The 25,017-nt window shown below is 43.9% G+C and overlaps 1 protein-coding gene across 2 annotated transcripts in view; it reads left to right on the forward strand.

The window, feature by feature from the left end:
* The window catches only part of foxred1 (FAD-dependent oxidoreductase domain containing 1), a 47,272-nt gene that overhangs the window by 1,640 nt on the left and 20,615 nt on the right, over window positions 1-25,017 (forward strand). Inside the window, exons 2-5 of one of the 2 annotated variants that reach the window (XM_048562021.2) lie at window positions 3,143-3,366; window positions 7,353-7,463; window positions 17,063-17,181; window positions 21,477-21,571. In XM_048562021.2, the coding sequence (XP_048417978.1) occupies window positions 3,143-3,366; window positions 7,353-7,463; window positions 17,063-17,181; window positions 21,477-21,571 (549 nt within the window). The remainder of the gene's footprint in view (window positions 1-3,142; window positions 3,367-7,352; window positions 7,464-17,062; window positions 17,182-21,476; window positions 21,572-25,017) is intronic. The other variant, XM_048562023.2, reaches the window with a different exon arrangement.

Raw genomic sequence — 25,017 nt, forward strand, 5'->3', positions numbered from 1 at the left:
GGTCTAACCAATATTTTCTACAGTTTCAGCGCAGCTACTTTGATCTTACACTCTGTACCTTAGCAAGTAAAGGCAGGTACCCTGTATGCTGATCAGAGGTAATGGGAACTGCAGATGCTGGAGAATCTGAGATAACAAAGTGTGGAGCTGAAAGAACACAGCAGGCCAAGCAGCATCTCAGGAGCGTAAAAGCTGACGTTTCAGGCCTAGACCCTTCATCAGAAAAGGGGGATGGCGAGAGGGTTCTGAAATAAATAGGGAGAGAGGGGGAGGTGGACCGAAGATGGATCTTCAGGACATGGTGGAGCAAAGGTCCTGAAGATCCATCTTCTATCCACCTCCGCCCCCCCCCCCCATTTATTTCAGAACCCTCTCGCTATCCCCCTTTTCTGATGAAGGGTTTAGGCCTGAAACGTCAGCTTTTGGGTTCCTAAGATGCTGGTGGCCTGCTGTGTTCATCCAGCTCCACACTTTGTTACCCTATATGCTTCCCTAGTCATTTTATTTTACTGTCCTGCTACTTTAAGAAATGGATGGATATGTATACAGTGGTCTGTGGAATCAGGATTGACAAAGGGATGGAGCTGTAGCGTTCCCATTGGTCTTTGTAAGTGGCAGTAGGTATTGAGAGAGAATTTAGCAAGCAAATGGGATCTTGGGCTTTACACAGATAATGATTTACAATAGGAAGATAAATTTTTTTACTGTCTACTCCCTTGAATTCAATTTTTAATACTTCTAGGCTTACATTGTCTGCAAGCCAGATTGGTGCCAGGAACTTGTAAAGAAGTAGCTATAAAGTAAAGTGTACACAAAGATGACTGCAACATTCCCTAGAATTCAATATTGTTCCATACTACTGCAGACCCAGTTGAAGTTAGACTTGAGTAGTACACGTACTGTATACTGTTTGAGCAAAGTTTGCCTTGCCTCTCAAAACAGTTTGTTCAGAATATGTTGTTGCAAGCCATGCACAATAAGTACTATATATAAAGAGATTGGGCGAAGGAAATATAACGGAGTCATTTAAAACCAGTAGAGGTCACCCATGAAGATCCGGAGCAACACAGAATCAGTAAGGTATCAAAAGGGAATATCGCTCAAAGCTGAAGAGTAATTCTTGGATTCACAAGGCTAAGACTTGAATTTTTCAAGTGTGACTCTTCAGATGGCCTTTAAATTCACCAATCTAACAGCACCTTTAATTTGGGTGGTTTGCCATCCTGTTTCTTTTCTTGAGCAACTTGTCCTTTTTCCTTAAAGATGTTCAAATCCTTTTTGACGTCCTCAACTGGCAGTGATTTGGGAAGTGTGTAGAAAAGTGAGGCTGGGTTAGAAATTGTCATGATTATGTTGAATGCCATACCATTAAGCAGCTGTATGGTCTAGTCCTCCTGTTTCCTATGTTCTATCACCATAAGTCATCGCATTTCAGATCAAGGACAAATTCACATACAGTACAGCATGGCTCAGTAAACATGAATGCTAAATGTGATTAAACAAACTATTTGTCAAAGAATAAAGGTGTTCAGGATACCAGGAAAGCTCCTTTTGGTGGTCAAATAAGACCGTGCAATCATTTGTATCTACCTCACAGTAGCATGTCTTTGAATCAATATTTGATCCAAAAAAGCACCCACAGCATGAATAGGTGTTTTGCTGATTCTCATTTCAAATTTGCTTTAGCAAAACTTTCAGGCAGTGCACACCTGACCATAACTGCTTGCTACATGCTTTCTTTTCGCTCACATTCCCTGGTTCTTTTGCCAGTCACTTTAAATCTATGTCCTTTATTTATTTACCCTTAACCATTGGATAGTTAAACCTCGTATTCATTGCTGAAATCACTCAAATTTTGAACACTTCCATCAGGTTTTCTCCTAAACTTGTCCCAGCTTTTCCAGCCCCACCCTAAAACTGAAACCCCTCATCCCTGGTTTCATTTCAGCAAATCCCCTGAGGCCTAATCATTTTTTTTAAGAATCTCTAGTTTAACTGTTTGCTTTTATCCACTCTTTGACTAGTAATGAAGTTGTTTGTTTTTCTTTTTTTTAAAAACTAAAAAGGCAAAGAAGCCTTCCCAAATTAGAAAGCTACAGTCATTACATTGGTGAAACATCCCATGACTTCTCAGCTGGGAATCACTTACAGTTTAAATGGGCTCACCCCTGCCCATTAGTTTAGGGAAGTATAAAAGAGCACCTTCCACTGTGGGGGAAGCATCCCTTTGAAGTGCCGCAGTTGAAAATCAAATAGTGAATAAGCGTCACCCAGAAAGTTCTGTTAGCTGGCCGAATCTGCTCCAGGTATGTGCCAGTTATTACATATTTTGCAACAATTCTGACTGAATACTTTTCATCATTCCAGCTTTCAAATTTTTCCACACTCCATAGCCTCCCCCCTACCTATTTGGAGTCATAAAGTCATGCAGCACAGAGATTCTAACCAGTCCATGCCAAGCATAATCCCAAACTAAACTAGTCCCACCACTTCCTCAGGATGTTCATTCCACATGCAAACCGCCGTGTGTGTGTGTGTGTGTGTGTGTGTGTGGTGGTGGCGGTGACGGTGGTGGTGGGTGTGAAATGGACTCGTGTGTCTTAGACCTCTCCCCTATCACCTTTAAAACTGCCCCTGGCTGGATTGTTTGACTGCGAGCCAACGTGAAGTTAATGGGCTGAATTACAACCTCCTCAGCTGTAAATGAGGCATGACTTTAAATCCCTCGACATCAAAATAAATACTGATATTCTCCAAGCTAATTAGCACTAACCTTTAAAGTAAGCAATCATGTTCAGACTTAGAAATCTTATTGATTCTGGAAAATAACCTGACAGTTCAATTAATTATATTGCTCAGTGTAATACTGAACCATACAAACTAGACCCATTTAGGATTTTTACCTCTGGTTAATACTGTGTTAGCTTCCTTTTGCCCTGGAAATAATTGTGGTGCTGCATTTACCATTAGGCCTCTTTAGCTTGAGGAGGGTAAAATATTTGGGGGCTCCTATCACTTGTTGCTGAGATATTCATGGATGTTGGATCATGATTTGAAGATGATTTGACAGTTGCTTGATGCAGTATATTTGCTTGTGGTAGTTATTACCTATCGTTGAAATACTCTTCTGCCTTTGTTGCAGATCTAGAAAAGGAGTTTGTCAAATTTAGACAGAAGGCAAACAAAGTACTCCCTGGCAGTGACTGGAGTCCACTGCATCCCCAGACTCCTGGACTGCCACCTGAGTGGGCTGACATCGTTATTGTGGGAGGAGGGGTAATTGGCTGGTCCACTGCCTACTGGTTGAAGAAAAAAGAGGCAATTCGGGAAGGGGTCCGAGTGGTGGTCATAGAGAAAGACCCAACTGTGAGTAAACCAATTGAAGGATAATAACTATTTCATGTGTCAACCAGATACTGAAACAAAACAATGTTACAATAAACAAAATTAAATAGGCTTTGTTCTGAATTATAATCCTATTCTGCAAAAATGTATAATAAAATTCAAGCACTCTGCACGTACTATTCCTGATCGTCCTTTTCTTTGCTCTCTCCTGTTTTGCGTTTCACTTGAAATGAATTTTGCTTTCTCTATTGCATTCAGTTGTAACTTTTTGTATTTTAATGTAGTCCTTTCATACAGTTGGCCATGGTGCCTATGCTAGTATCTTAGAAGAATTATTCAATTAGTCTGTCTCCCCTTATGCCTTTGCACTTTTTTAATGTCCAATACTCTTCTGAGCTACTTTCATTGCTCTTAAGTACTGCATTTCGTATCATAACAGCTCACTGTTATATTTAAAAAAAACTTACGGCCAGGCATTACCTCTGAATTCTTTTGACACTTATTTAAATCTGTGTTGTTTGGTGACACGTAAGATCTTTAGAAACAGTAGAATCATACAGCATGGGAACAGATTTTTCAGTCCAACTAGTTCATGCTGGCCATCTTCCCAAACTAAATTAGTTCCACTTGCCTTCATTTGGCCCATATCCCTCTGAACCTTTCCTATTTATGTACTTGCCCAAATGTCTTTTAAATGTTATAACTGTACCTGCATCCACCACTTCCTCAGTAGTTCATTTCACACACGAACCATTCTGCGTGTGTGTGTGTGTGTGTGTGTGTGTGTGTGTGTGGGGGTGGGGGGTGGGGGCTGGGGGGGTGGGGGGTGGGGGGGGGGTGGTGCGGGGTGGTGAATTGTCTTTTGTGTCCTTTTTAAAACTTTCTCTTCTCACCTTAAAAAATACCCCCTAATTCTGAACTCCCCAACCTGAGGCAAAGACCCTTGCTATTCACCTTATCTATGCCGCTCGTGATTTTATAAACTTCTAAGAGCGTAAGGAGTTCATCCGGGCTATTGAACCTGCTGTATCAGTCAATTCAATGACCTGACAGCAACCTTAACTCTACTTTTCTGCCTGCGCCCACAACCCCTGACTCTCTTGGCAGCGTAAAAGAGAATTCCAAAGACACATGATCTTCTGAAAGAACAATTTGCTCTTCTTGTTCTCCATCTTAAATTGGAAACATTTCATTTTTAAACTCTGCCTTGTGGTACCAGATTCCCTCATGGGGAGACATCCTCCCTATCTCTGTGCATGTTACTATTCACAGAAACTTCAGTAATGTCATTACTCATTCTTCCAACATCAATGAGCAATGCTGTTTAAAGTTTGTTATCACTTTTCTCTAGTCTCTCTGCATAATTTTCTGGGCCAACATCCCTGATAACATTTCAGTAATTCTATGTACTTGTTTAGCTTCTATCAGTTTGTTTTTTTATTGCCTCTCTTGCTCTGACACCCCACTTTAGGGGTGGAGTGCAGTTTTGGAATAAGACTTCATTTGTTTGGCCTGCAGCCTGTTTAAGAGACTGCTCAGCAACCAGAAATGAAAGAAAAATAGACTGAAAAATAAAAACTGTCACTTAGAAAATACAAACAAAATTGTTCATTTTGTAATAACAAAGTGTGGAGCTGGTTTCGAGGGCCCAAGGGCCTGTTCCTGTGTTGGAATAACAAGGTGTGGAGTTGGATGAACACAGGCCAAACAGCATCTTAGAAGCAAGAAACCTGATGTTTCGTGTCTAGACCCTTCATCAGAAATGGGGGAGGGCAAGAGCGTTCTGAAATAAATGGAGAGAGAGTGGGAGGTGGACTGGAGATGGATAGAGGAGAAGATGGGTGGAGAGGAGACAGACAAGTTAAAGAGGCGGGGATGGAGCCAGTAAAGGTGAGTGTAGGTGGGGAGGAGATAGGTCAGTCCAGGGAGGACTGACTGGTGAAGGAGGCAGGATGAGGTTATTGGGTAGGAAATAGGGGTCCGGCTTGAGGTGAGAGGAGAGAATAGGTGAGAGGAAGAACAGATTAGGGAGGCGGGGATGAGTTGGGCTGGTTTTGGGATGCGGTGGGGGGAGGGAGATTTTGAAGCTTGTGATATCCACATTGATACCATTGGGCTGCACAGTTCCCAAGCGCAACATGAGTTCCTGTTCCTGCAACCTTTGGGTGCCACCTTTGTGGCACTGCAGGAGGCCCAGGCTGGACATGTCGTCTGAGGAATGGGAGGGGGAGTTGAAATGGTTCGTGACTGGGAGTTGCAGCTGTTTATTGCGAATTGAGCGTAGGTATTCTGCAAAGTGGCCCCCAAGCCTCCACTTGGTTTCCCCGACATAGATGAGGCCATGACCGGTACAGCGGATGCAGTATACCACATTGGCAGATGTGCAAGTGGACCTCTGCTGGATGTGGAAAGAGTTCTTGGGGTCTGGGCTGGGGTGTGAGGAAGGAGGTGTGGGTGTAGGTGTAGCACTTCTTGCAGTTTCAGGGAAAAATGCCAGGTGAGGTGACGGGGAATGTGGAGCAGACAGGGTATTCACGGAGAGAGTGGTCCCTCTGGAAAGCAGACATAGGTGGGGAGGGAAAAATGTCTTTGCTAGTAGGTTCGGATTGCAGATGGTGGAAGTGTCGGAGGATGATGCGTTGGATCTGGAAGTTGAGGGGGTTGGTATGTGAGGATGAGAGGAGGTCTCTTTTGGTTGTTATTGCGGGGACGGGGTGTGAGGGATGAGTTGTGGAAAATGTGGGAGACATGGTCGAGGGCGTTCTCGACCACTGCAGGGGAGAAGTTGCGGACCTTGAAAAACGAGGACATCTGAGATGTATGGGAGTGGAATGCCTCATCCAGGGAGCATGTGCAGCAGAGGCAAAGGAATTGGGAATAGGGTATGGCATTTTTGCAGGGAAAGTGGGTGGGAGGAGGTGTATTCTAGGTAGTTGAGGGAGTCGGTGGGCTTGAAATGGATATTGGTTTCTAGGTGGTTGCCTGAGATGGAGACAGAGGGGTCCAGGAAGGTGAGGGATGTGTTGGAGATAGTCCAGTTGAACTTCAGGTTGGGGTGGAAGATGTTGGTGAAGTGGGTAAACTGTTCAAGTTCCTCGTGGGAGCACGAGGCAGCGCCGATATAGTCATCAATGTAATGGAGGAAGAGGTGGGGTTTAGGGCCAGTGTAGATGCGGAAGAGGGATTATTCAAAGTTACCTACAGAAAGGCAGGCATAGCTTAGGCCCATGCGGGTACCCATGGCCGCCCCCTTTGTCTGTAGGAAGTGGGAGGAATTGAAAGAGAAGTTGTTGAGGGTGAGGATGAGTTCGGCTAAGCAGATGAGGTGTCATTGGAGGGGGACTGGTCAGGCCTGTGAGACAGGAAGAAGTGGAGGGCCTTTAGGCCATCTGTACAGGGACTGGATGCTCATGGTAAAAATGAGGTGTTGGGAACCGGGGAATTGGAAGTTCTGGGGAGGTGAAGGGTGTGGGTGGTGTCACGGACGTAGGTAGGGAGTTCCTGTACCAGAGGGGAGAAAATGGAGTCCAGATAGGTGGAGATTGTTCTTTATCCTTATGGCCATGCAGATTTAACAAATTACAGTTTGTAGTCTGAGCGTGCACCTACAAGGAAGTTGATTGAAATTGCTCCAAACCCAACCAGTGGTAAGGAAATTTTATCTGTTGCCTCAACTTTATAAAAAAAACTGGGGTTAAACACAGTCAAGTATTACATTCCTTTAAATAACTTATAATTTCACAGAACTCTTGTAAATAAATTAGTTTGTTTTTGTTTGGTTTTCATTCTGGCACGTCTTTAATCCTTCTATATAATAGTACAAATTGTCCAATTATTGTTAATACTAAAACTGACATCGCAACGGTATATGGCATGCAAAACATAGCATATATTAACACAGCCCAAAATATTGGCACAATGATGTTCCGCATTGCTGGGCCGTGCATGATATTGTTTTACTGAATGTCTCTGTCTCCAGTTGCTAATTAGTTTTCTTTTGTATGCAGTATGCCAAAGCCTCCACAGTCTTGTCTGTAGGAGGAATTCGCCAGCAGTTCTCTCTGCCTGAAAATATCCACCTGTCCATTGAATCTGCTCACTTCCTTCGCAATATCCAGGTATCAGTAGATTGGGTGTAATATGTAGCTGGCTATTGGTTGGACTTTTTGACTTTGCTGAATGGTTTCTTAAAGGGGTTAACAGCCTACAGACATCCTCCAGCCTTAGTCATTCATAAAATAATGCTCAGACAGCACACTTTGCTTTGCCTGTCTATTTTCTCTTGTATATCTAGTGACTTGTTCAAGGCTACAATTCCACAGATATTGGCAGCTTTTCTGTACCTCATCCACAACCTTCTTCAAGTCTGTGTTGTGAACATTGGAAGGATATTTGACCCTTTGGGAAATGAGCCTGAAGGTTTCCCACTGGAACTTTGGCTAATTTTTTTTCCAATTTACTCCTGTTGTAAATTGCGTTCAACAGCTACCTGTGAGATCAGATCATTTGGCACGACCAAGAGTTAGAAGATGGATGTTCCAAGTCAGGAAGACTCTGACTCACAGGTAGTATACAATTCCTGTGGGAAACTAAGTCCTTAAAATTATGATCTACAAGATCTCATCCTTGACCTGACTATACAGGCAGATTTCCTGGTTACAAATGAAAGTAAGCTGGTCAGTGTTCGGGGACCTGAACACTTGGTACACCTGTACCTCTTTTGACTGTAGCAGGTACATAAACTGCAAAATGTATGCAAGCTTACAAATTATGACCAAAAATATTGTCTGTGCTTTGATCCCAAAGTGAATGACTGCAAAAAAAAAAGTACACAGTTCAATGTAACTCATTACAGTAACAGCCCCAAAGTAAACCTAACACAAACCTTGCACCTTGACAACAGCACTTGCTTTTGGCTGGTGCTTTAGAATTAAATCCAACAAGGAAAGAGTGTATTTAAGTTCATAGTTTGGCACCAGCTGCATTTGAGGCGACAATGTCATCCTTTTGCCTTAATCTTTTTCCTCCTGTTCCACATCAAGATTGATCTGCACCTTTTGATAGTAGTTGACTCTCCAAAATTTAAGCTCGTCAAAATGAAATGTGGATGAGGATCACTGGCTGATGTTCAATATTTTTCCTGATTAAAATTAATACATGCAAACATATGGAAATGTCTAAAATTACTAACTGATTCCTTAAGTCAGCCCTGTACTCATAGTGGCTGGAACAATGTGGTTAGACCCTTCTAACCAAATCCTCTTCCACCCGCTGCCACCTCACCCACCCATAATCATGTACTCTTCTTGGAGAAGTAGAAACTAATGTTTGCAGTGGGTTAAATTTGGGAAGATGTGGTCAATTAAAGAGTAGAGATGAGGCAAGAGAGAAAAGTATTAACATTGCAATCGATAATCAATCGGGATAGAAAATACAAATCTGAGAAGAATCTTAGAATTTAGAATTAGCTTTATTGTGGTATGTACTAAAATGATTACAATGAAAAGTGTACAAGTTGCCACTAATGGTGCCATCTTAGGTACAAAGGTACCTATGTACAGATTCTTAAATACAAATTCTTTGGGGGTGGAGAAATAAAAAGTAGGAAAGCAAAGAAGTAAAAAGTTGGCATCACAGATCATAGGAATAAATTAAGAAAACAAATAAATGAAAAGTTCAGAATAATAGTCCCTCCAACCCAGTCCACACTGGCACTGGGGCTTGACTCCAGATTGTGTCAGGCTTCACCTTGAGGCCAACCACTTTGGAGTTGTCTCGAGGCTGGAAGTCCACGCTGAGGCCAGACCAGGCTGAGAGACTGCCACGCTGAGGACAGGAGTCTGAGTCTGTGCTGAAGCTGGGAATTGACGACATTGCTAAGAAGAAAGAAGGGGGCGAGAAAAAAAACACGAGAACAAGAAATGAAAAGAATAGACGAAGCAGGCCAGCTGTGGCTGAGAAGTCCTATGCTGCCACCATCTTGGATCTAAATATCACCTGCAACAGTAAATCAATAGTTAAGGCTCGTGCTTGGGAAAATAGTAAAATAACAGCATCAGTATAGCCATTACAGATACATGGTAGCAGATTGACATGGATTGGAACCTGAATATGGAAAAGGAAATAACATTTTGGAAAGGCAAGATGTTAATAAAAGCTAGAGAGCTAGCTCTGTTCATTTGATCCACAGGTCCCAAAAGACTTCATTCTAGAGTCTTGAAAGAACTTCCTAGTGGGACACTTTAATATGCTGGTTTTAATTTTCCAAAATTCCGTAGTTTCAGGGAAGACTCCATGAGATTGGAAGATTTGAATGTAATTCTTCTCAAAAGAAATCAGAAGAAAATAAACTACACACCAGTTAATTTAGTATCTGTCATAGTGAAGCTGTTAGACCTATTATTAAAGATGTTATGACAGGCCACTTGGGAAAGTTCAAGGCAACGTAACATCCCCTTCTTTGACTTGATGTCAGCTTTTGTCTGATTATGCTCTTGCTGCTTTAAAGAGGCTATGTAAATGCAAGTTGTTTTCTGTATAAAACTTATAGGAAGGTTTAATTCTCCAAGACTGCTATCTCGACTTGACAAAATTCAAAAGCAAGTTCAATGATATCCTCCCCTTTGTGTACATGAACCTCTTTAATGAGGCATTTTGGCCATTTGTTGTCATATGTTGTTATGTGGTTCTCTGTCAAATTTTGTTTCACAGAACATTCCAAGGTGGTTCATAGGCATGTTATTACATTAAAGACATTGTGTAAATTGTTAAACATCTAGGTATTCAGATCTGTTAGTTATTTAAATGTGTATTTTCTTCTCTGAGCAGTCAGCATAAAAGCGTTCTATTAAATCTCAACTTTGCAAGACATTTGCAGGGAGTGGCACGGTGGCTCAGTGGTTAGCACTGCAGCCTCACAGCACCAGGGACCCAGGTTCGAATCCAGCCTTGGGTAACTGTCTGTGTGGAGTTTGCACAATCTTCCTGCGTCTGCGTGAGTTTCCTCCAGGTACTCTGGTTTCCTCCCACGGTCCAAAGATGTGCAGGCTGGGTGGATTGGCCATGCTAAATTGCCTGTAGTGTTCAGGGATGTGTGGGTTATATGGGTTTGGGTGGGATGCTCCAAGGGGCGGTGTGGACTTGTTGGGCCGAAGGGCCTGTTTCCACACTGTAGGGAATCTAATCTAACTTAATCTAAACAGTAAATGATGAGAGAAGAAATAAATTAAACATAGATTAAAAAATTGAAGTTTAATTTCTACGGTTATGCGTCTGGAAAGTTAGAGCACAATCATTATGTTGGAGGTGAATCATTGTGTACATTGCAGTGAATTTTTTTATCACAAGGTCATTAATTTGCAGTTTGTCAAAGTGGCACTTAACACATCATAAGACCATTCACCTTATTACAATGCAAACCAACATCCTGACAGTAGTGTCATAGAGATGTACAGCACAGAAACAAACTCTTTGGTCCAACTCATCCATGCTGACCAGCAATCGTAAATTAATCTAATCCCATTTCTCAGCATTTGGCACATATTCCTCCAACCCTTTCTTATTCACCCATCTAGATGCTTTTAGATCTTTTAATTGTACCAGCCTTCTCCACCTCTGGCAGCTCATTTCATACATGCACTGCCCTTTACGTGAAAAAGTTGCCCGTTAGGTCCCTCTTAAATCCTTTCCCCTCTCATCTTAAACTTATGTTCTCTAGTTTTAGACTCCCCCTACTCTGGGAAAAAGACCTTGTGTATTCACCCTATCCATGCTGCTCATGATTTTATAAATCTCAATTAGGTCACCTCTTAGCCTCCAGAACTCCAAAAAAATAGCCCCAGCCTATTCAGCATCTCCCTATAGATGAAACCCTCCAATCAGTGCTTTGACTAATTGAAATCAATCATTTGTGTACAGTCACAGATGAGAGGAGCAGGCACAGACAATCTTCGCTGTGGTTTCTATTTGAAATCTTTTCAATTTCACAACGGTTAATGTAAAAATAGCAAGTGTATGGATACAAATTAATGCTGATGGCAAATGTATTCTAAAAATAGAAGCATGTGGGATTAAGTGTAATTTGGGTTTGTACATGATTGGAAGCAGAGCAGTTGTGAACAGATTGTGATTAGAGAGAAGTATTTAATGAGATTACATGAAAATATTAGGACCATTAATCCTCTGTCCTTGAATAAAAGGAGTAAAGTTTTTGCAGCTCGTGGATGAAGTAAAACAGCCATCTGACAAATTATGAGATGGTTTATCACAGATTATTGAGGATTTAGTTTGTTGCATTGGTGAGATGATTGGCGGATGTGAAGTGACACACTTTAGGAGAAGACATATAGGGAAACAGTATAATTTAAATGGTGTATAGCTGGATGAACACATCCAGCTCTACACCTTGTCACCTCAGATTCTCCAGCATCTGCAGCTCCTACTATCTCTGAAGTAATCTAAATGGTATTATTTTCAGTTTAGTTCAAGGACGAAGAATCCAGATAAGTATATTCACAAATGTTTGAAGGTAGTAGAGCAAAGAAGAACCAGCAATGAAAAATGGCGCTTGATAAGTAGCGACTTCATTGGTTGGCCCCAGTGCTGGCGACGGTGTAGCGGTGGCGGAATGATCACAGACTTTCTTTAAGCTATATCTTTTTCACATTTTAAAATTATTTTTAAACTATTCAAAATAATGCTGGATCATGTGACAGTGGAAGCTTTTCACCGTAATTTCCTATATTTTTCACAATAAATTACATGCAACAGTAAAATCACTCATTCATTCATTCAAATATTTTAGGTACTCTTGTTAAATAGGGGCTATTGGAGATAAAAAGAAAAAAGTGATGGTAAGTCTTGACAAATTACTGGTTAGACCTCACGTGGCGTATTGTGTACAATTCTGAGTATCACACTTTAGGTTTTGAAGATCTGAGGTTTAGAGTTTACTCGTTTTTGGTTAGATTCCTTGGAATAGTGAGGATGACTGGAAGTAGTCAAAATAGTGAGTTTTATGAAAGAAAATATGGAGAAACTGTTCCCTCTGACAACTAGTAGGACATTGATTTTAAAATTACTGTCAAGAGAGCTAGATGAAAATGATAATTTGTTTCATCATAACAATCCAGAATGCACTAACTGGATGATGTATTATTATTTCAATCTTGTGTAAGCATGAATATTAAATATTACTTTGAATATTATTTAAATAGGCAAAGACAGCTGCAGAACAGTGGTTTGGGAGTCCTCCACGTATCTCAAAAAACTGGCATCTAAGTTCAGTGAGTAATAGGGAAGGGAAATGGAATGTTGGCCATTACTTCAAAGGGAATGGAGGAAAGAAATTGGGAGATTTCACTGAAACTATACAAGGCAGTAATCAGACCACAGCTGGAATACCGTGAATGGTTTTGGGCTCCTTTATCTAAGGGAAGATACGCTGGCATTGGAGACAGTGAATTTTCTGTTTACTAAACTGATATCAGGTATGGAAAATTCCCAAATGAGGAGAAGTTGGGCAGGTTGGAACGATCCTCATTAGAACTCAGAAGGATGAGAGGTAATCTCATTGAAGTTTGCAAGCTTCTTGGAGGACTTAACAAGTTAGATGCAGAAAGCATCTTTGCCTTGTGGGAGAGTCTGCAACCAGAGGACATAATCTCAAAGAGTTGCACGTTTAAGATAGAAATTAGAAAATTCTTTACTCGATTTTTAATTAGTACAGTATCAAGGATTATGCAGAAATGTGGAGTTGAGGATTATCAGATCAGCCATGATATCATTGAATGGGGGAGCAGACCTGATTGGCTGAATAGTCTATTTTTATGTCTTATGGTCTTAACAGGAAGAGCCAACAGGATTTTCTGAAAGCAAAATCATATATGCCTATTTTATTGGATATCCGAGGAACTGCATTGTGGGTGTGACTGCAGCAGTTCAAGAAGACAACTTAAAACCAGCAGCATGGAGGGATGTGCGATAAATGTAAGCTCAATCAGTGATACCTAAATCCTGTCAGTGAATTAAAAGAAGTGAAGTGCGTTGAAGATGAACAGGAACTGATGCACCCGATATAGAGTATTTGGTTTTCCAGAAGGCATTTGATCAGGTGTCATGTCAAATGTTACTGCAGTAATTAAAAGCTTGTGGTGTGGGTGGTGACATGTTGGCATGGAAAGAAGATTGGCTAGGAAACAAAGAATCAACATAATTGCTCTCTTTCTGGTTGGTGCGATGTCATGAATGTTGTGGCACAGGGATCAGTACTGGGATGTCAAATTTTTACAGTTTATATAATGATTTTGGATTAAGAGACTGAAGGAATAGTTTCTAAGTTTTCTGATAACTTCCTAATTATCTTTGAAGCTTTGAAGAAGAAAGGTTGGCATAAGTGTAAAAACTGGAAAATTGAGTATAATGTGGGAAAGATAACAAAGTGTGAAGCTGGATGAACACAGCAGGCCAAGCAGCATCTCAGGAGCACAAAAGCTGACGTTTCGGGCCTAGACCCTTCATCAGAGAGGGGGATGGGGAGAGGGTTCTGGAATAAATAGGGAGAGAGGGGGAGGCGGACCGAAGATGGAGAGAAAAGAAGATGGGTGGAGAGGAGAGTATAGGTGGGGAAGGGATAGGTGAGTCCAGCGAAGATGGACAGGTCACGGAGGCGAGATGAGGTAGTAGGTAGGAAATGGAGGTGCAGCTTGAGGTGGGAGGAAGGGGTGGGTGAGAGGAAGAACAGGTTAGGGAAGCGGAGACTGGTTTTGTGATGCAGTGCGGGGAGGGGAAGAACTGGGCTGGTTTTGGGATGCAGTGGGGGAAGGGGAGATTTTGAAGCTTGTGAAGTCCACATTGATACCATTGGGCTGCAGGGTTTCCAAGCGGAATACGAGTTGCTGTTCCTGCAACCTTCGGGTGGCATCATTGTGGCACTGCAGGAGGCCCATGATGGACATATCATCTGAGGAATGGGAGGGGGAGTTAAAATGGTTCGCGACTGGGAGGTGCAGTTGTTTATTGCGAACCGAGCGGAGGTGTTCTGCAAAGCGGTCCCCAAGCCTCCGCTTGGTTTCCCCAGTGTAGAGGAAGCCACACCGGGTACAATGGATACAGTATACCACATTGGCAGATGTGCAGGTCAACATCCGCTTAATATGGAAAGTCATCTTGGGGCCTGGGATGGGGGTGAGGGAGGTGGTGTGTGGAGCTAGTGTAGCACTTCCTGCGGTTGCAGGGGAAGGTCGTGTGATTACCCAGTTTGGCAGCAGGAATACAAATTAAGCATATCTAAATGAGTGACTACTAAGAAAAACAAAACAGAAATTGTTGGAAACATTAAGCAGATCCAGCAGCATCTGTAGAGAGAAAGCTGTGTTACAATTTTGGGGCCAGTGAACTTTATTCAGAACTGAACAAGAAGGGTCACCAGACCTGAAATGTTAACTCTGCTTTCTCTCCACAGATGCTGGTGGACCTCTTGAGTTTTTCCAAAAAATTCTTTTTTGTTTCTAATTTCCAGCATCCACAGTTTTTTTGGCTTTTTGTTTAGGTTGCAGAGAGATCTGGAAGTACTGGAGCATTAATTGCATAAGACTGGTATGTCAGTAATATGGGAAACCAATTGAATGTTCTTGTTTGTTACAAAGTGAATTGAGAAAAAAGAACAATCATGCTCCAATTAGGTCGGGCATTGGTGAGATCATATCTGGAGTACATTGTATACTATAGGTCTCCTTATTTAAAGAAGGATGTAAATTAGCAGCAGTTCAGAGAAGTTTTTCTAGACTAACACCTGGAATGAAGGAGCTGTCGTAAGAGGAAACACTTAGACGGGCGTGGAGTTTAGACGTGGAAAAGGCAACTTGATTGAAACATATAAGATCCTGAGGAATCTTGACCGGGTGCATGTGAAAAGGATGTTTCCTCTTGTTACAGAAACTAGGGGTCACTATAAAAAATAAGGGATAACATGTTTCAGACAGTTGAGAATTTTTTTTAATTAGAGGGTGTTGAGTCTTTGAAACACTCACTTCCTTGAAAGGCATGGGAGCAGAATCTTTGATATATTTAAGGAAGAGGTAGACAGCTTCTCAATAAGCAAGGGGTAGAAGGTTATTGGGAGTATGTGGGTTACTGCACTAATCAATCAGCCGTAATATTTTGAATGGCAGAACAGGCTAGACGGTCCAAGAGACATACCCTTGCATATAGATGGCATGATGTGTAAAAAAAGAATGAAACCAGCACATTAAAGGGAGAAAGGACTTTGGAAAATTCCCTTCCTCAAAATTCATCCAGGAGATCACTTTGGTATGTTGCCATATCTGCAAATCCACACAAAATACAACCCCTGTCCCAAATAAGAAATGGCTTCACTTACCTCCATTGAAGGCAGACAGTCAGCAGTCACCATATTATCAGCTGTATTATCCACCGGGTAGGAGAAATAGAACATTTCCATCCATTTTGGTTGGTCCTCCCAACCTATCAAATTCAAATTCTCTAACATGAAGCTAACAATGTAGCCCTTGCAATATTTTATTAACCTTCAAGCCTGTACTGCTCTGATGTAAATAGACCCAGTTCTCTTTTTGAGAACTATTTGAGTTACTGAGGTTCTGTAAACTGGGAATAATTCTTGCAGCTGTTCAAATGAGGTTACCTTTCAAAGAGAATTGACTCAATCAAGAAGTAAAAGCACTCAACGATGATAAACGATAGGCTTGTACAATAGACAGGAATAAATCCTCTAATATGCTAATAAAACTTAATTTTGTTTTCTGTCACTTATTTGCAATACCGAGGAGGACAAATCTGGGGAAAAGCAGGGAGGCACAGTAACTCAGTGGTTAGCACTCACTACCTCGCAGCACCTACAACCCGGGTCTGATTCCTGTCTTGGGTGACTTTCTGTGTGGAGTTTCCATCTTCTCCCTTTGTCTGCTTGGTTTTCTGCCAGGTGCTCTGGTTTCCTCCCACAGTCTAGAGATATGTAGGTTGGGTGGGTTGGCTATGGTAAATTGTAAGTAAGGTCGAGAGATGTGCAGGCTGGGTGGAGTAGCCATGGTAATTGTGTGGTTACTGAGATAAGGTGGGGTGTTGGGTCTGGGTGGCATGCTCTGGTGGGTTGGTACAGACTCGAATGGCTGAATAGCTTCTTTCTGCACTGTAGGGATTCTATGAAATCCCAATTAAACAAATTGTGGCATGGTGGTTCAGTGGTTAGCACTGCTGCCTCTTGGCGCCAGGAACCTGGGTTCGATTCCAGCTTTGGACAATTGTCTGTGTGGAGTTTGCACATTCTTCCCCTGTCTGCATGGGTTTCCTCCAGGTGCTCTAGTTTCATCTCACTGTCCAAAGATGTGCAGGCTAAGTGGATGTAATGTGCATAGTGCCCAGGGATGTTAGGTTAGGTGGGTTAGACATGGGAAGTGTAGGGGTAGGAGAATGGATCTGGGTGGGATGCTCTTCGAAGGGGTACTGTGAGATTGTTGGGCCGAATGGCCTGTTTCCACACTGTAAGGTTCCATGAATCTTTGAAAGTGTACCAGCAACTGTGGACATCTGTTTGATTGCATTTTTGAGCTTTAATAATGTAGCCACTGAATCAGGGGAGGAGCCCATTGTTTGTAATAGTGGTAAATTTCCTTATCATTAATGAAAGGGATGCGTGGAAACAGTTTTGCCAGATAAAACTCATTCCATGTCTGTCAAACAGGAGCACTTAAATGTGGTGAATGAGGATCCTGTGGATATCCAGTTCAATCCCTCAGGCTATCTATTTCTGGCTGGACAGGAGCAGAGTGCAATTTTGGAGGAAAACTATCGAATTCAGAGGTGAGATATTTGAAAATCAAGGCTTTAATAACATTTTTTAAGATGACTTTAATCAGAATTTCTCTTTTTTGACCTCCAACACCTTCAAGTGTCTCTCCCAACTATATATTCTTGTATGAGCCTACAAAATACATAATAGTGAGCTATTGACTCTCGGCAGACAAAACTAAGCCTTATTCCATTTATACTTAACGTATGTATATGGGAGCTAGGCAGTAGTGTTTCCACTTAAAATTGCAGACACTAAACATCACTTTGCAATATATTTGTAATAAATACATGAGACAATAAATCAAATTGAATCATTTCCTTAAATGAAAGGACTTTAAACAAATTTCCCTAAATATTAGTCTGAAAGCAGTGGTTGGATTCTGACGTTGCCACATGCACTTTGCTGGCCTTTTCCATAACCCTTGACTCTCCTCCTGATAGAGAGTTTATCAATCTCAGCCTTTCCCTGTAATCATTGATTTTCTTACTGATAAGAGTTTATCTATCTCCGCCTTAAATATACACAAAGACTCTTCCCCCACTGCTCTCTGTGGCAAGGATGTCCAAAGACACACAGTCCTCTGAAAGAAGAATTTCCTCCTCATTTCAGATTTAAATTAATGCTGCTTTATTATAAGACTATGCCATCAGGTGCTAAATTCTCCCATGAGGAGAAACATCCTCTCAGCATTTGCCCTAAAAAGCGTTCTGTATGAGATCAGTTGTCTTACTTCTTAACTCCAGTGAGTAGAGACCCAACCAATTTAGCCTTTGCTCATAAGACAATCTCTTCATTATCAGACATAATCCTATGAGCCTTCTGTGAACTGCCTACAGTGAAATAATATTCTTCCTTTAAGGTGACCAGAACTGTTCATGGTATTCTAGATGTGACCTCGCCAGCAGCTCGTACAATTGCGGTACGACTTCCCTACTCTTATACTTCATCACCGTTGAAATAAGGGCCAACATTCCATTATCCTTCCTGATTACCTGCTGCACCTATGAGATAGCTTGCTGTGTTGCATGTACAAGTATCCTCAGCCAAGCCAATACAAAACTGTTAAAAACCAAATCTCTCCACACTGAAGAACTCAGACCCCAGTAACTGAAAGGCGTTGAAATGAAACGATATAAACAGAGCCCTGCCGAATCTTCACCATCCCCCCAGACCTCCCACTGACTGAGGACGAACGGTCAGTCCTGAGCAAGGGGCTCACCTTTGTCCCCCTACAACCACACATCAACGAATACCAGTCACGGTCGGACATAGAGCAGTTTTTCCGCCGTCTTCGCCTGCATGCCTACTTCTTCAACCGGGAACCCAACCCTCCTTCCACTGACCCCTTCACCCGCTTCCAACACAAGTCCTCCTCCTGGACACCACCCCCAGGCCTCCTACCCTCCCTCGACCTCTTCATCTCCAACTGCCGTCGAGACATTAACCGCCTCAACCTCTCCACCCCTCTCACCCACTCCAACCTCTCCCCCGCAGAACGGGCAGCCCTCCGCTCCCTCCGCTCCAACCCCAACCTCACCATCAAACCCGCAGACAAGGGTGGCGCAGTGGTAGTATGGCGTACTGACCTCTACATCGCCGAGGCCAGACGCCAACTCTCCGACACCACCTCCTACCGCCTCCTCGATCATGACCCCACACCCGAGCACCAAACCATCATCTCCAACACCATTCATGACCTCATCACCTCAGGGGACCTCCCACCCACAGCCTCCAACCTCATTGTTCCCCAACCCCGCACGGCCCGTTTCTATCTCCTTCCCAAAATCCACAAACCTGCCTGCCCTGGTCGACCCATCGTCTCAGCCTGCTCCTGCCCCACCGAACTCATCTCCACCTATCTGGACTCCATTTTCTCCCCTTTGGTCCAGGAACTCCCCACCTATGTCCGTGACACCACCCACGCCCTCCACCTCCTCCAGGACTTCCAATTCCCTGGCCCCCAACACCTCATATTCACCATGGACGTCCAGTCCCTGTACACCTGCATTCCGCATGGAGATGGCCTCAAGGCCCTCCGCTTCTTCCTGTCCCGCAGGCCCGACCAGGCCCCCTCCACCGACACTCTCATCCGCCTAGCGGAACTCGTCCTCACACTCAACAACTTCTCTTTTGACTCCTCCCACTTCCTACAGACTAAGGGGGTGGCCATGGGCACCCGCATGGGCCCCAGCTATGCCTGCCTCTTTGTAGGTTACGTGGAACAGTCCATCTTCCGCACCTACACAGGCCCCAAACCCCACCTCTTCCTCCGGTACATTGATGACTGTATCGGCGCCGCCTCTTGCTCCCCAGAGGAGCTCGAACAGTTCATCCACTTCACCAACACCTTCCACCCCAACCTTCAGTTCACCTGGGCCATCTCCAGCACATCCCTCACCTTCCTGGACACCTCAGTCTCCATCTCAGGCAACCAGCTTGTAACTGATGTCCATTTCAAGCCCACCGACTCCCACAGCTACCTAGAATACACCTCCTCCCACCCACCCTCCTGCAAAAATTCCATCCCCTATTCCCAATTCCTCCGCCTCCGCCGCATCTGCTCCCACGATAAGACATTCCACTCCCGCACATCCCAGATGTCCAAGTTCTTTAAGGACCGCAACTTCCCCCCCACGGTGATTGAGAACGCCCTTGACCACGTCTCCCGCATTTCCCGCGACACATCCCTCACACCCCGCCCCCGCCACAACCGCCCCAAGAGGATCCCCCTCGTTCTCACACACCACCCTACCAACCTCCGGATACAACGCATTATCCTCCGACACTTCCGCCATTTACAATCCGACCCCACCACCCAAGACATTTTTCCATCCCCACCCCTGTCTGCTTTCCGGAGAGACCACTCTCTCCGTGACTCCCTTGTTCGCTCCACACTGCCCTCCAACCCCACCACACCCGGCACCTTCCCCTGCAACCGCAGGAAATGCTACACTTGTCCCCACACCTCCTCCCTCACCCCCATCCCAGGCCCCAAGATGACATTCCACATTAAGCAGAGGTTCACCTGCACATCTGCCAATGTGGTATACTGTATCCACTGTACCCGGTGCGGCTTTCTCTACATTGGGGAAACCAAGCGGAGGCTTGGGGACCGCTTTGCAGAACACCTCCGCTCAGTTCGCAACAAACAACTGCACCTCCCAGTCGCAAACCATTTCCACTCCCCCTCCCATTCTCTTGATGACATGTCCATCATGGGCCTCCTGCACTGCCACAATGATGCCACCCGAAGGTTGCAGGAACAGCAACTCATATTCCGCCTGGGAACCCTGCAGCCATATGGTATCAATGTGGACTTCACCAGTTTCAAAATCTCCCCTTCCCCCACTGCATCCCTAAACCAGCCCAGTTCATCCCCTCCCCCCACTGCACCACACAACCAGCCCAGCTCTTCCCCCCCACCCACTGCATCCCATAACCAGTCCAACCTGTCTCTGCCTCCCTAACCGGTTCTTCCTCTCACCCATCCCTTCCTCCCACCCCAAGCCGCACCCCCAGCTACCTACTAACCTCATCCCACCTCCTTGACCTGTCCGTCTTCCCTGGACTGACCTATCCCCTCCCTACCTCCCCACCTACACCCTCTCCACCTATCTTCTTTACTCTCCATCTTCGGTCCGCCTCCCCCTCTCTCCCTATTTATTCCAGTTCCCTCCCCCCATCCCCCTCTCTGATGAAGGGTCTAGGCCCGAAACGTCAGCTTTTGTGCTCCTGAGATGCTGCTTGGCCTGCTGTGTTCATCCAGCCTCACATTTTATTATCTTGGAATCTCCAGCATCTGCAGTTCCCATTATCTCTGATATTAAACAGAAGTTTGTTTTGTCTTAAGAGTTAATAGATAATGAGAAGGCTCAGGTTCTATATTCATTTGCTCCACTAACAGAAAACTGGTTTGTTCCCTTCTCTGAAGAGTTTTTAGTGAAGAAAGCTTCATGGATGGCGCAGGACATATTTTGCAACTCTTGTGTGTCACAAGATCAGGTGGACACAGGTTTTTTTGTACTTTGTTTGCTGAGGTTTTCAACCTTAGATGAACTATTGTGGCAGAGTGCAAATTGAATGTAAAATTTTTCCCTTATTGTCAGGAAAAGAAAAATCAGCAAAGCCAATACCCGGAAGAGGTAGCAAGTATTTATTGGTAGCTGCTTGCACAATCTATTGTGCAGAGGGCAACAACCTGTGTGGGGGTGGGTGGGAGGCTGCATGGCATGGCGATTATTGACAGAAAAGAGATTGGCTCATTTTCAAGTTAGAATTTTAATGCAATGCATCTAATCTCTAGGGCTGAAGGAGCAGCAGTCACTCTGCTGACACCACAGCAGTTACAAAAGAAATTCCCATGGATGAACACCGATGGAGTTGCCATAGCTTCACTTGGTGAGTGTATCATGGAAAAAAACTTGAATCATCAGAACAATTAGTGACACTTGTACATTAACCAAAGTGGAAGATATCACTCAGATGGTACGAACTGCTGATGCTGAAGAATCTGAGCTAACACGGTGTGAAGCGGGATGAACACAACAGGCTAAGCAGCATCAGAGGAGCAGGAAAACTGACGTTTTGGGTCTGGATCCTTCTTCAGAAATGGGGAAGGGGACTCTGAAATAAAGACAAAGAGGGGGAGGTGGTGATGAAAAGTGGATAATGGACCAGATAGGTGGAGAGAAGACGGACAGGTCAAGGAGGCGGGGATGAAGCCAGTAAAGGTGAGTGTAGGTAGGGAGTTGGGATGGAGGCTGGTCACTGGGGCAGGAGGGGCGGGTAGGTGGTTGGGAAGACGGACAGGTCAAGGAGGCGGGGATGAAATGGGGTGCTGGTCTTGGGATGAGGTCAGAGTTTGGGAGATTTTGAAGCTTGTAAAGTCCACGTTGAGACCATTGGGCTGCAGGGTTCCCAGGCAGAACATGAGGTACTGTTTCTCCAGCCTTCAGGTGGCAACATTAAGGCACTGGAGGAGGTGCAGGATGGACAAGTCTTCCCAGTCGTGAACTCCAGCTCCCCCTCCCACTCCTTGGAAGTGTTGCCATTTGTCACAAACCGAGTGTAGGTGCTTCACAAAGTGGTCTCCAAGACTTCTGCTTGGTTTGCCCAATGTAGAGGACACCACATCGGGAACAGTGGATATGATATACTACATTAGCAGATGTGCAGGTAATGTCTGTTTAAGGTGGAAGGTTTTCTTGGGGCCTGGGATGTAGGTGAGGGGGCAGGTGTAGCACCACCCTGACCTCATCCCAAGACCAGCATCCTCCCCCTGCCTCTGCCTCCTTGACCTGTCCGTCTTTTCTCCCACCTCGCTGACCAACCCCATTCCAACTTACTACCTATGCTCACCTTTCATGGCTTCATCCTTGCCTCATTGACCTGTCCGTCTTCTCTCCACCTATATGCTCCACTATGCACCTTCTTTCATCGCCTCACTTCTCTCTCTTTATTTGAGTGTCCGCTTCCCCTCCATTTCTGAGGAAGGGTTCAGACCTGAAACATCAGCTTTCCTGCTCCTCGGATGCTGTCCAGCCTGCTGTGTTCATCCAGGTCCACGCCTTGTTATGTAAGATATCATGCTGGGAACAGAACAAAAACAGAAGTTGCTGGAAAATCTCAAAGGTCTGGCAGATCTCTGGAGGAAAAAAATTTTAGTTAACATTTCTGGTCCAGTGAGTTTTCCTTAGAACTGAGTAACATAGACACCAGGCTCCGTGTTAAATTGATTTGTATCCAGGTTAGGTGCAGAGGATAACCCAGTCTTAAGTGTATGGCCCCTGAGCACCATATTTTCATTCACTGTATCAGCCAGTATTTGGCCCTGGGTGTTGAGAGAAGCTACTGAGCTGAAATAAAGGTCCATTTTGTGTTGTGGTGACAAGAAAAACATGGCCACTCAAACGTGAGATTGTTTGGCTTGCAGAGTAGAAGATCTCTGCTCATTGTAATTGGCAAAATTTTAACACTTGATGCCTTAACTTCCATGAACAAAAATGTTTTGCGTAACCCAGCTTGTCAATTTCTTCTCTGGAATTTAATCCCCTGTTATTACCAATTTTAGATTTTATTAGGAATTTCAATTCCACTTCTTTGCTTGTGAATACTGCTCACTGTCAGTTCTTCAGACATGTACAGAGGAACTTTGAGTTACAGGAATTCGTTTATAAGTAATTTTAAGTTGCAGCACCACTCTTCTTCTTGAATTTCACTTTAACATCTTAACTCAAGAGTTTTGTGTGAATGAACGATTCCTTTCATTAGAGTAACAGTTTGTCATGCATCTGACACACATCATAGATTATAATGGCCTTTTAATTTATACTTGAAAATTGCATCTGGGCTTAAGGGCAGAATTCCAACAGTGGATCATTTCTCAATAGAATATGAGTATGGATAGAGCAGGGACAGGAATGGTTGTTGCAGGTTCTGGGATTTAGATGTTTCAGTAAGAAGATAGAAGACGGTAAAAGAGGGGGAGGTGTGGCATTGTTGGTCAAGGACAGTATTACAGTTGCAGAAAGGATGTTTGGGGATTTGTCAACTGAGGTAGTATGGGCTGAGGTTAGAAACAGGAAAGGAGAGGTCACCCTGTTGGGAGTTTTCTATCGGCCTCCGAATAGTTGCAGATATGTAGAGGAAAGGGTAGCAAAGATGATTCTCGATAGGAGTGAGAGACACAGGGTAGTTGTCATGGGGGACTTCAACTTTCCAAATATTGACTGGGAACACTATAGTTCGAGTACTATAGATGGGTCAGTTTTTGTCCAGTGTGTGCAGGAGGGCTTCCTGATACAGTATGTAGATAGGCCAACAAGGGGCGAAGCCACATTAGATTTGGTACTGGGCAATGAGCCCGGCCAAGTGTTAGATTTGGAAGTAGATGAGCACTTTGGTGATAGCGATCACAATTCTGTTATGTTTACTTCAGTGATGGAAAGGGATAGGTGTATACCGCTGGGCAAGAGTTATAGCTGGGGGAAAGGCAATTACGATGAGATTAGGCAAGATTTATGGAGCATAGGATGGGCACATTAGAAATGTGGAGCCTAATCAAGGAAAAGCTCCTGTGTGTCCTAGATAAGTATGTACCTGTCAGGCAGGGAGGAAGCTTAGAGCGCGGGAGCAGTGGTTTACAAAGGAAGTGGAATCTCTGGTCAAGAGGAAGAAGAAGGCTTATGTTAGGATGAGATGTGAAGGCTGAGTTAGGGTGCTTGAGGGCTACGAGGTAGCCAGGAAAGACCTAAAAAGAGAGCTCAGAAGAGCCAGGAGGAGACATGAGAAGTTGTTGGTGGATAGGATCAGGATAAACCCTCAGGCTTTCTACAGGTATTTAAGGAATAAAAGAATGACGAAAGTAAGATTAGGGCCAATCAAGGATAGTAGTGGAAAGTTGTGTGCGGAGTCAGAGGAGATAGGGGAAGCACTGAATGAATATTTTTCGACAGTATTCACTCGAGAAAACGACAATGTTGTCGAGGAGAATACTGAGATACAGGCTACTAGACTAGGTGGGATTGAGGCTCACAAGAAAGAGGTATTAGAACTCCTACAGTGTGTGAAGATAGACAAGTCCCCTGGGCCGGATGGGATTTATCCTAGGATCTTCTGGGAAACCAGAGAGGGGATTGCCGAGCGTTTGGCTACAGGAATAGTGCCAGACGACTGGAGGATAGCAAATGTGGTTCCCCTGTTCAAGAAGGGGAGTAGAGACAACCCTGGTAATTATAGACCAGTGAGCCTTAGCTCAGTTGTTGGTAAAGTGTTGGAAAAGGTTATAAGAGATAGGATTTATAATCATCTAGAAAAGAATAAATTGATTAGGGATAGTCAGCATG

Source organism: Stegostoma tigrinum, chromosome 32, assembly GCF_030684315.1.
Source record: "Stegostoma tigrinum isolate sSteTig4 chromosome 32, sSteTig4.hap1, whole genome shotgun sequence".
Lineage (NCBI taxonomy): Eukaryota > Metazoa > Chordata > Chondrichthyes > Orectolobiformes > Stegostomatidae > Stegostoma > Stegostoma tigrinum.